A 12,918-nucleotide genomic window follows, 5' to 3' on the forward strand; every position below is an offset into this window, starting at 1 on the left:
GATGATACCCCGGATGATGAGTTAGTAACATACATTTACATAAATGCATACAGATAGAGAGGGAGAAGAAGAGAGGGAGGGGAGGAGAGAGGAAGAGAAGGAGGAGAGCAGGGAGGTGTCCCCCGGCAGTCTAAGCCTATAGCAGCATAACTAGGGGCTGATCCAGGGCAAACCTGAGCCAGCCCTAACTATAAGCTTTATCAAAAAGGAAAGTCTTTAGCCTACTCTTAAATGTGGAGAGTGTGCCTGCCTCCCGAACACAAACTGGAAGCTGGTTCCACTGGAGAGGAGCTTGATAGCTGAAGGCTCTGGCTCCCATTGTACTCTCAGAGACTCTAGGAACCACAAGTAACCCTGCAGTCTGGGAGCGTAATGCTCTAGTTGGTTTATAAGGTACTATGAGATCTTTAAGATATGCTGGAGCCTGACCATTAATTGCTTTGTAAGTCAGGAGAAGGATTTTGAATTCTATTCTGTATTTTACCGGGAGCCAGTGCAGAGCAGCTAATACAGGAGTAATATGATCCCATTTCCTTGTTCTAGTCAATACACGTGCCGCTACATTTTGGATCAACTGAAGAGTCTTAAGCGACTTTTTGGGACAACTTGATAACAATGAGTTGCAGAGAAACTTACATTTTCTTCAGCCATTGTTAAAAACAAGCCAATAAAACTTGCTAGCTAGCGTTAGCGAGCGTGTTTATTGAATTATTCTGCTTCCAGCGACACAACGCCCACGTACATATGTCATGTTTATTAACAGAACAGGGGTCGAGACAAAGAGGGGAACTTTCTTAATTTACGCTTCACACGTGTCCTCACGGAACATGAGAAGCATGGAGGAAGGATTCAGGGAATCATGTTGGAGGATTGGAAAATGGTTTGTGAAGAAATTATAATATAATGTAATATATCCTGTAATATAATATGAATATATATAATATGAATATATATAACATTAATATAATATGAATATAATATGAATATATATAACATTAATATAATATTAATAACTTGAATTTACACAGACGTCTTCAAACCAAACGGCTTGTTGCTCTTTATTGGAAGAAAACAAAAAGACAAAGTATTAAAGAATCCATCAACACAACCCTGTATTAGAGAGCGTCAGATAAACTCTAACATAAGTAAACAATCTTATAGCTAAAATATTATACAGACTGTTAGTATGTATAATCTTATACTTACATTCTGTATAATATTAAACACCAGTCTCCCCTCTGAGCTGAGCAGTGAGAGCTCAGTTTCACGTACATGTTGTTATTTTCTAGTTTTTGGTTTTGTTGTATATTTATTTTGGTGTGTTGCTGTGTTTATCTTTATGTTAGTTATTGGTTATTAGGACGGGACAGAACGTCTCTGGAGGACCATCAGGAGGACAAGCTGAAGGGCAGAGGACCATCAGGAGGACGGAGATGGAGGTCGGGAACGTTAGCTGGTAAACTAACTGTAAGCCAGGCTGAGCGCCTGCACCGTATCCAGCTGTTCTTATAAATCAATGAACACGGAGTGACTTTCAAAATAAAACAACAGAACAAAGTCTCCTCCGACAATAATACCGGAGTGTCTCTATGTTCACTGAAAGAGTTACTTATTACAATTATTTAGTAAACATTAGTATTTTTATTTGTGTCATTCCCAATATTGCGTGTGATCAGCTGCGTGAGATCAGCTGCGTGAGATCAGCTGTGTGAGATCAGAGATCAGCTGTGTGTGAGATCAGAGATCAGCTGTGTGTGAGATCAGCTGTGTGAGATCAGCTGCGTGAGATCAGCTGTGTGTGAGATCAGCTGTGTGTGAGATCAGCTGTGTGTGAGATCAGCTGTGTGTGAGATCAGAGATCAGCTGTGTGTGAGATCAGCTGTGTGAGATCAGCTGTGTGAGATCAGCTGTGTGAGATCAGCTGCGTGAGATCAGCTGCGTGAGATCAGCTGTGTGTGAGATCAGCTGTGTGTGAGATCAGCTGTTTGAGATCAGAGATCAGCTGCGTGAGATCAGCAGCGTGAGATCAGCTGTGTGAGATCAGCAGCGTGAGATCAGCTGTGTGAGATCAGCAGCGTGAGATCAGCTGTGTGAGATCAGCTGTGTGTGAGATCAGCTGTTTGAGATCAGAGATCAGCTGCGTGAGATCAGCAGCGTGAGATCAGCTGTGTGTGAGATCAGCTGTTTGAGATCAGAGATCAGCTGCGTGAGATCAGCAGCGTGAGATCAGCAGCGTGAGATCAGCTGTGTGAGATCAGCAGCGTGAGATCAGCTGTGTGAGATCAGCAGCGTGAGATCAGCAGCGTGAGATCAGCTGCGTGAGATCAGCTGTGTGAGATCAGCTGTGTGAGATCAGAGATCAGCTGTGTGAGATCAGCTGTGTGAGATCAGCTGTGTGAGATCAGCTGTGTGAGATCAGAGATCAGCTGTGTGAGATCAGCTGCGTGAGATCAGCTGTGTGAGATCAGCTGTGTGAGATCAGAGATCAGCTGTGTGAGATCAGCTGCGTGAGATCAGCTGTGTGAGATCAGCTGTGTGAGATCAGAGATCAGCTGTGTGAGATCAGCTGCGTGAGATCAGCTGTGTGAGATCAGCTGTGTGAGATCAGAGATCAGCTGTGTGAGATCAGCTGTGTGAGATCAGCTGTGTGAGATCAGCTGTGTGAGATCAGAGATCAGCTGTGTGAGATCAGCTGCGTGAGATCAGCTGTGTGAGATCAGCTTGTGTGAGATCAGAGATCAGCTGTGTGAGATCAGCTGCGTGAGATCAGCTGTGTGAGATCGCTGTGTGAGATCAGAGATCAGCTGTGTGAGATCAGCTGCGTGAGAATCAGCTGTGTGAGATCAGCTGTGTGAGATCAGAGATCAGCTGTGTGAGATCAGCTGCGTGAGATCAGCTGTGTGAGATCAGCTGTGTGAGATCAGAGATCAGCTGTGTGAGATCAGCTGGGTGAGATCAGCTGTGTGAGATCAGCTGTGTGAGATCAGAGATCAGCTGTGTGAGATCAGCTGCGTGAGATCAGCTGTGTGAGATCAGCTGTGTGAGATCAGAGATCAGCTGTGTGAGATCAGCTGTGTGAGATCAGAGATCAGCTGTGTGAGATCAGCTGCGTGAGATCAGCTGTGTGAGATCAGCTGTCTGTGCGGCAGCTCAGCAGCTTCTTCACGTGTATGAACACCTCCTTCATCTTCAGTCCGTACACCACCGGGTTCAGCAAATTGGGGACTACCAGCATCAGGACGGAGGCGATGACCGAAGCGCCGGTTTCGCTGCTGCCCCCCAGGCGCCAGAGCAGCAGGTCTGTGGTGACGCTGGTGGAGTAGATGATGAAGACGAGCAGGTGAGGCAGACAGGTGTGCAGCGCTTTGTTGCTGAAGCTCTGTGAGCGTCGCAGACAGATGGAGAGGATCCTGGCGTAGGAGAAAAGCACGAAGGTGGCAGGCAGGAAGACCATGGACCGTGATGCACAGCAGGCCGCACACTCCACTCAGCTTCGCCGCGGCGCCACCGCAGCTCAGCCTTGTGAAGCTCAAGATGTCGCAGTACATCCTGTTGAGCCGCATGTGGCAGAGCGGTAAGCGGCTGGCCAGCAGCACCATACCTCCGACCAAAACGGCGGGCAGCAGCCAGCAGAGCAGCAGCAGCGCCACCACCTTGGCAGGAGACAACAGCGCAGTGTAGCGCAGCGGGTGGCAGATGGACACATAGCGGTCAAAGGCCATGGCCGACAGCAGCATGAAGCTGGAGGCGCCCAGAGAGTACACGCCGAAGGCCTGGCACAGACACGCGGCCCGGGACACCTGCACTCCGCCGCCACCCGACAGGAACAGCAGGTCGGACAGAAGTTTGGGATAAACCACAGAGCTGCCGGCGAGAGAGTTCAGCAGAACCGCCGCCACGAAGATGAACATCGGCCGGTGAAGAGTTCGATGACAACAGATGAGATAAACAACCAGAGAGTCGCTGAGCAGCACGAAGACATACACCAACGACAACACGGAGAAGAAGAACCACCTGTGGTCAGACAGCAGTGCCACACCGACCAGCGTCAGCGGCGTCACGGAGCTCACGTTAAAGCCTGCTGACGCCATCAGGAGACAAACTGACTGCAGAGCAACAATATTAATGAGTTCAAAGGTCCTGAAGCTGTTTAAACAATAACATTTATATAAATAATATTACATTCATTTATATAAAACTTATATAACAATACATATAAATATAACAACCAGATTAATAAGCTGAATTATAATATATATAACAATAATGTAATATTAATATATAAAACTTTAATATAGGCTTTAAATCATTAATATACGAATAAAGAAAAATTCATATACTGTAAAGAACGTTAACGAGCACTAATTTATAGAACATTAATAACCTATAACATTAATATAACGTTAAATTATAGAACATTAATAAAGCCCAAAGAGCATTAATATAACATTAATATATATATATATATATATATATATATATATATATATATATATATATACATATACACACACATATACATATATATATATATATATATATATATATAAAACATATTATATATATATATATATAAAAAACATATTATATATATATATATATAAATATATATATATATATATATATATAAATATATATATATATATATATATATATATATAACATTACTATACAGTAAAGCACATTTCTACAACATTACAATATATATAACATTAATAGCATTAATCATCTACAGACACAAACTGAACATGAAGAGAAACACATCTGAACAAGTCAGTTTGAACATTAAAGTATAGAACATTAATATAACATTAATATAATATTAAGATACTGTGAAGAACAATATACACATATAATATTAAGATAATATTAAGATAATATAAATATAATGTTATATTAATATTAAGATAATTTTAATATAACATTAATATAATATTAATATACTGTGAAGAACAATAGACACATATAATATTAAGATAATATTAAGATAATATAAATATAACATTAATACAACATTAAGGTGTAGAACATTTATATATATATATATATATATATATATATATATATATATATATATATATATATAACATGAATCATAAAGAAACATCATCACAGTGAACATGAAGAGAAACAGACCTGAATCCACCGGTTTGAACATTAACACTAATATATAACATTAATATGAAGAGCATTAATATATCACATTAAAAGAACATTAATAGCGTTATTATATAAAAAGAATCACTAACAGGAACATCCGCTCTGAACACGAAGCTGTGAGACGAGTTGTTTTTATCTCCCTGACCTGTCGGGAACCTTCTTGGCTGGGAGAGCCATAAAAGCCAAATATTATGTATGTATGTATTATGTATTTCCTTGAGAGCCATATAAATTTGAATGCAACTTTACGTGTGCATTTTTTAATATAACACGTCTCTGAGTACTAACAGAGGTATCAGTGTTTCATTGAACAGGAGCTCTTTTATTAAATAAACTAAACGCTTACGTTATTTATCTCATTTATGTGCACGTGTCAGTGTTTACTGCACGGGGGTCAAACTCAAGGCAATTATATCCGACCACAAGGAAATATCATGTCTGTCATACCTGGCCCGCCGGTTTTGGTAATTAAATCAATGCACGGCACAACCACGGGGAAATACATTTGAGGAAGAATCTAAGTGTGTGTGAATGAAATGAAAGTTTTTGGAAGCAAAGGGAAACACAGCACAGATCTCTGGGACGATGTGAGCTGGACTGTGTGTGCGACATAACGAAGCATCTCACTGTTAAACCTGCAGCTTCAGTGTGATCAGACGTGTGTGATGCCGAGCTGCCTGTGGGAGACTCGGATGCAGCAGGAAACTTTGGTCACTGCGTGTTTCCAAACACTGACAAACATCTCCCCCGCTGTGTTCCCGACTGATTCTGCTGATCGACTGAGAGACTTTGCAGCTCCGATATTTAAAGTGAACTGCTCAGCAACCCGTCTGCAGTTGACTTAAATATGTTCCGTATCTTTTTGCACTTTATGTGTATCCTGTTCAGTAAATGTGGACCGTGTTCGGCCCTCGACGTAGTCCCAGTTTTTAATGTTGGCCCTCTCTGTGATTGAGTTTGACCCCCCCGGTCTACTGCTTGCTTTGCGCAGTTTCTCCTCTGCTCGGTTTCGCGACGGGCGGGGCTCCGCCCCCTACACCCCTACACCCACACCTACACACACACCTACACACACACTTATACACACACCTATACACACACATATACACACACACACGTGTGTAAGTGTGTGCGCTGTGCAGTCAGAGACAGAGCGGAGGAAAGGAGAGGGGAGAACTAAAAACAAATCCTCTGCTAAATGTTTTCACAATGACACAGTATAATTATTTATTAATTGTTAATCATGTTAAATGTCAGCTCAGAATTGTTTGCGAGCCATATCGCGTCATCGAAAGAGCCATATATGGCTCGCGAGCCGTAGGTTCCCGACCCCTGCCCTACTGTATATATTGTATAGAAGAGGCTTGAAGATGTGGGGGGGGTACATTTATTTGAGTTCACCCCTCTCCTTTCCTTCACTCTGCCTCTGACTGTAGGTGAGTACAGCGGAGGGAATGTGAATGTGCAGAGTAAAACCAAAAAATTGCTTTATCTACAAACAATTTTGCGACCCCCCTGCAGTACCTCCGCGGACCCCCTGTTGAAGACCTATGCTTTAAGGCAGGGGTTCCCAAAGTGGGGGTCACGAGACACCGAGGGGCGAGTCACGAGATGATTTTCAGAATCCTCTCGATGTGACCCCTGAGGTGACTACGACAGATTAACGACTGTCAAGTCAAACTGGAGCTGTCCAGATCGTGATGGGACAATCTGCCTGAGAGGGGGAGAGACCCCATGGCCTCCGCCATGGGGTGGCATATTTAATTGCACAGGCAAGAAAGCCACACACAGTCGGGGAAACCCTAATAAAACCTGCTGTTATCGCTATGACTCGGACAATGCATTTCTTATGTTTCAGTCACCTCCGGGGATAGTGGGGGTCATCAGTCTCTGGCACCGTTATTTTGGGGGTCGCGGGCTGAAAGGTTTGGGAACCCCTGCTTTAAGGTACAAACTGTCTCACGGATGATTTTGTGCTTTTTGGTCCATTTTGGAAGAGTTTCTATCAAACACAGGAGGAAGGAGTGCTTTTGTTAAGGACTATTTTTAGTGGTGGATTAATCCACATTTGGTGCTCTGGTGGTTTGTGGCAGCAGGATCCTGGATGGATACTGAACGGGTCTAAAACACAAAACAATCCTAAAGAGACACAAAACAACTACAAATAAATGCAAAACCACCACAAAATGATACAAAAATACTTACACTCGATGCAGAACCACCACAAAGAGATGCAAAACACCAACAACCAAGCAGAGTTTGGGTTGTTCTTATGTTCACAACCAGCACCTCCTCACATGATGGCACTGTATACTGCCTCTGTAGACAGGGTGGGGGGGTGGGGGGGCTCATTGTCTCCAACTATGTGCAGGACGGTGTGTGTGGCATTGAGTCAGAATAAACAGTTGATGGTGAAGGAGGAACACGGCTCAGTGCAACAGAGTGAGCCAGTCGCAGATTTAGCTTCTTTTCACCAAACTCCATTAGCAAATCTGGCATTTTAAAGCTGGCACGCCTACCAGAAACGTAATGTTCATGGAAGAATGAAACTTTAAATCTCACTGCATAAAATACAACCTTCTCACTAATTCGGGATATAAATGATCCTCAGAGACACTTTATTTCATTAGAATGTGTCCGTCTTTCGTGGTGAGTGCAGGAGGTTTCTAATATGAAAACAAACAAAGCTTCCCAGGAGACCGCTGTTCGTGTTCGGTGTGAAACTTAAAGTCAACGTTAATATTTTGTCATGAGTCTCGTCGCTAATGAAGTTAACGTAAACCTCGATCTTTTCCTAACCTTAAAAGTACTAATACTACACTGTAAAATACTGTCACTGTGAAAGTCCTGCATCAAACATGTTCCTTCAGTAAAAGTATGAAAGTACAATCAGTAAAATGTAGTTACAGTATTAAAAGTATAGAAATGTCCCAGGCTGTGGCTATTATACTATTATATATGATATCATTACATTATTATTACTCATGCATTAATGTAGAAGCAGGTATTAACTAAAGATTATTTTCATTATGGATCAATCTGCTGATCATTTTCTCCATGAATAGATGAATAAATAGAACTTTAATTCATTGATTGCTGTGTAAAAATAGTGAAAATAGTTTGTTTTGTGTGCAAAAAATCTTAATTTGTAGCGATAAATGTATGAAGTTACATGCAGGTAAAGACTTGAGTACTGAAGGTCAGAGGTCAGCAGTGGTAAAAACAACATGATGTAATGATGTTTGTGTTTAACGAGCTGCAGTTTGGACTCTGTGGACTAACGAGCTGCGGCCTTAATGAGCTGATTAACGAGCCGCTCTCAGGTGACCTCATTACCTCTCAGCACTGACCGGCTGCACCCGACATGTTCATGAAACAATACGAGAAAGACTCAAACGCTCACTAAAGGATTCTGCACATAGAAAATGTGTAATTCTCAAAGGCTGAATATGTTAAAGTATAATAAACGTAAAACACCTTAATGGACCAAATAACATGAAAGTCGTCCCTTAATTTAAACACTAATTTACACATTAAAGCTGCCGCCATGCGAACGTTTCACAACGATAAATACGTTAAAACGTTAAAAACAACGTTAAAAATAATGTTAAAAACAATGTTAAAAATAACGTTAAAAATAACGTTAAAAACAACGTTAAATACAACGTTCAAAACAACGTTAAATAAAACGTTAAATACAACGTTAAACCTTAAAAACAACGTTAAATACAATGTTAAATACAACGTTCAAAACAACGTTAAATAAAACGTTAAATACAACGTTAAACCTTAAAAACAACGTTAAATAAAACGTTAAACCTTAAAAACAACGTTAAATACAACGTTCAAAACAACGTTAAATAAAACGTTAAATACAACGTTAAACCTTAAAAACAATGTTAAATAAAACGTTAAATACAACGTTAAACCTTAAAAACAATGTTAAATAAAACGTTAAACCTTAAAAACAACGTTAAATACAACGTTAAACCTTAAAAACAACGTTAAATAAAACGCTAAACCTTAAAAACAACGTTAAATAAAACATTAAATAAAACGTTAAATACAACGTTAAACCTTAAAAACAACGTTAAATAAAATGTTAAAAACACCGGTCATATATGTTGTTTTGAGGATCATATGTTATATAATATTGTCGGATAATTCCGTATTACCTGCCCTATCAGGTACATCACAACACACTCCACAGCAGCACTTTGGTTTTGTGATAGATTTATTTGGTTTCTGTGAGGAACTACAGTCGTAGTGTTCTCATACATGTCATCTGCAGTTCATCAAACTGTTATATATTTATAAAAATTAGAGAAATATAATCTACATACATCTAATACAAAAACAAACCGGTCTCGTGAGTCCACTGCTCGCTTTAGTTGTAAAAACGGTGACAAATTAAGTGGTGGAGACAAGATCTCCAGGAAGACGGATGCTCAAATACTAATATTAGAATTATGAATCTGTGCATTAAATAAGTCTAAAAATAAAAACATTCTTAAAAACAAACAACCACCAAACACACAAACAGGCCAGGTAAGTTTTAAACATTAGATGGATCACACACAAACACACACCTGTGAATTCTTAAAGAAGTTTCTTTGGTTTTTGGTTGAATCAGCACTGAAAACCTTTAAATAAATGTTTTAAAGCACAAACAAACAGCTGGAATGTGGCAAAACAAAGTTTAAAGATATGACTTCACAAACGTGTTCACTCTCCAGACACTTTAAATCACTTTCAACTTTTCACAAAACTTGATGGAGGCAATTTTCTCTTTGAGCCAAATCAGAAGAGTTCCCTTAAAACTTCATTTTGTTGTGCCTTATCGTAAATATAAGAGATTTATTTGATCAAAGCATCTTGTGATATCCATGAAATGACCAGATCTATATCTTGCAATCTTGTAATTTTAATACATTTAAACTTAAGCTATCTCACAATCACAGGATCTTAGCTCATAGTTGCGCAATTAAATCTAATTATGAGATATGGATGAGAATTAGATTACAAGATACATAAATTATACTTGTACTTCTATACTTGTGTGTTTTCTGTGGTGAATGCAACACTCCGCCGTACGAATTATTGATTTTCATAAACTGAAGTTTTGCCATAACGTCAAAATGTCCTCCCAGGTCACTATTGATGTTTCAAACGTAACTGTGGACGACATTAAGTTTAGAAATTCAGTGAGAGAAAAGAACATTCCGGGAATTTTTGGGGTAACAAACGTGTTTTCAAGGCAGCCAAAATGAAAATGACTCATTTTGTCCCACAACACGACAAATGTGTGGTAGAAAAGTTTAAACTCACCCAGACGGTCATTAAAAGTGTCACCGTGTTGCTTTAAGGCGAACAACGTTTAAGGCAGAGGTGAAGTTAGCTGCTGTCGAAGTCAAAAATACAAACAGGACAAGAAAAGTGCTCAAAGAAACAAACTGACGTGCTCAACATTTCTCGGTTGCAAAGGGGGAGCAGCTAGATTATAGACTAAAAGAACGAGTTATTGTTATATAATTTACCATCACGGTCACCTTCATGGTTCTCACCCTGTGCCTAATATTCACAGAGTTGGGTCATTAGAATTAAGGCACTTCGTTTTAGCAGCTCAGAGTGGCACCGACACGAAACTGTTTGAATTTAGAAGACTCCATTTCCCAGAAACCCTGTGTGGCGAAGTTAAGTTCATCACTACATGTTGTTCTTGTGTAGCAAACTATTACTTCAACTGCTTCAGATTGTCGAAGAATAAAAACTGACAACACTTAACGAAAATACAGCTAATAAATAAAATGACATAATTTCAGGGAGAAAGAAAAGGAAAACAAAACAGGCTGTGCTACGTTAGCTACCAAGCTAACAATTTATTTTGCTTAGTCATCTTTCCAAACTGTTCAAATTCACTCCTCACACAAGCTAAATTGAAGTTAGCTTTAATGCTGCAGCTAATGATTATTTTGATGGCTGATTTATCCATTTTTAGTTTTCAATTAATTTAAGTTTACAGAAAGTCTCTTCACTCTTCTCTCTTCAAAGTTTTAATTCACTCTTCACAGCTCAGACCTCTGCTGCTAATATTCATTAGCTTGTGAGCTAACATAGGTCAGGGGGATGTTAGTTATCCAGCATTAGTTAGTTGGTAATATCTAACAACTGATATATTCTGATTAAATGTTCACAGCTGTGGTCTCTGCTGATCATTAGCTAATGTTTAGTTGCTATTAAGTTCAAATGAATAATGGTGGCGTTAGCTAACAAACACTAGTTAGTCGTCTATCTGATGTCAGTTTTTGTAATGTTTAATACCCAGCCATATTCCTCTCAGGATGATCCGTTTATCAGTAAAATCTGAATAATCTTAAAGCGATGAATGTAATTTGAATCTCTTTTGTCTTCACCACACCGTGCTAACACGATGAACTACTTGGATGTCTTTTGCCTTGTTGTTTGGAGTCACTGGAGCTTCTTATCACAGTGAGCCACGTTAGTGTTAGCTGACCTAACTCTGTGAATATAAAGCTGCTTCCATCATGTTTCCTTTGTACAGTACCGTCTTCTTCCTCACCTGGACTCCCACCGGGAGCAGGTCTGGTTCACATACAGTACATTATTGTTCATGGTTTGGTTATAAGAAGAGCTAAAGCAACAAACAACTACAGCTCCCATGAGTCTTTGATGAAGGGGCCCTGGGAGCTATAGCTAAATGTTATTTATTAAAATACTTTCACATTTTGTTAGCATTAGCTTGTCATTCAGGGCTAGCATGTTCAACCAACAACTCTTCATCAATGTATTTCCTCAAGGGTTTTGTATAGATCTGAAACATGATACTGGGATTTCCTTATCCATTCCATATTCTCAGATAACTTTATCAGATATAAGAAGTTATTTTGTTAGCTTTCAACAACTACAGCTCCCACAACTCTTTGACATTTTACCGCTGTTTAAGGCCTGGTTAATGCACGGGCGGATTATTTTTCACTTTCATTAACATTAGACATATGACCTGCGCTGAAAATGATCTAAGAATGGACAGAAAACTCCAGTATCCTGTTTCAATTATACGTCTTTAAGAAACAGCAATGAAATAAACTGTGAGAGGAAACCCACCAATGAACAGAGGCTAACCTGAGAGGGGCGGGGCTTATGTTCTCCAGGAGTCTGGTGGGCGGGGTTTAGCACTCAGCATGGTACAGGTAAAACCACTACAGGAGATTAAATTAAGTAAAATTGAATAAAGAAAATCATATTTTTGGAGGGACAGGGTTGGAGTCTGGAGTTTCTTCTGGCGGCGTTACACGCTCATGACAAACCCCGCCCACCTGCTCCTCCAATCATAATCTGGTATTTGTGGGAAAGTTTTTCCTGCTCAGGTCTGACAGGCTGAAGAGGAACAGCATCTCCTCCTCTTCCTGTGGGAGTCCAGACCAACACTGCTTTATTCCTCTTCTTCCTCCTCCTCTTCTTCTTCCTCTCCGGCCATCACCTCCACCAGCAGCTCGGCGGTGCAGGTCGCCTCCCCCAGACTGTTGACCGCCTTCACCAAGTACTTGGCGTCGTCGTCACCTGACACCTGCAGGTTTGTATCAGCAAATATCAGAAACATTTATTTTCTTTCGTGTCCGAAATAAGAAAAGTTTCGGCTCTTGATTAGATTTATTTTTATTGATTTATTCACACAAATCTTTCTGTACATTTCGTTGTAAGTTGAACTTTACTGAACAATATATGATTTGACCTCTG

At 40.1% G+C, this 12,918-nt stretch overlaps 2 protein-coding genes across 2 annotated transcripts in view; both read right to left on the bottom strand.

The window, feature by feature from the left end:
• Window positions 1-3,130: 3,130 nt before the first annotated feature.
• Window positions 3,131-4,091, bottom strand: LOC115005975 (olfactory receptor 2C1-like). The gene is made up of 2 exons (XM_029427973.1): window positions 3,481-4,091; window positions 3,131-3,410 (listed from the first exon to the last, which is right to left on the bottom strand). The coding sequence occupies exons 1-2, from the start codon at window positions 4,089-4,091 to the stop codon at window positions 3,131-3,133; spliced, it is 891 nt and encodes a 296-aa protein (XP_029283833.1).
• A 5,285-nt stretch (window positions 4,092-9,376) lies between these two features.
• The window catches only part of mylkb (myosin light chain kinase b), a 29,175-nt gene continuing 25,633 nt past the window's right edge, over window positions 9,377-12,918 (bottom strand). The window contains exon 19 of the mRNA XM_029427972.1: window positions 9,377-12,748. Within this exon, the coding sequence (XP_029283832.1) occupies window positions 12,614-12,748 (135 nt within the window). The 3' untranslated portion in view covers window positions 9,377-12,613. The remainder of the gene's footprint in view (window positions 12,749-12,918) is intronic.

The sequence above is a fragment of the Cottoperca gobio genome, unplaced genomic scaffold (genome assembly GCF_900634415.1).
Source record: "Cottoperca gobio unplaced genomic scaffold, fCotGob3.1 fCotGob3_421arrow_ctg1, whole genome shotgun sequence".
NCBI lineage: Eukaryota > Metazoa > Chordata > Actinopteri > Perciformes > Bovichtidae > Cottoperca > Cottoperca gobio.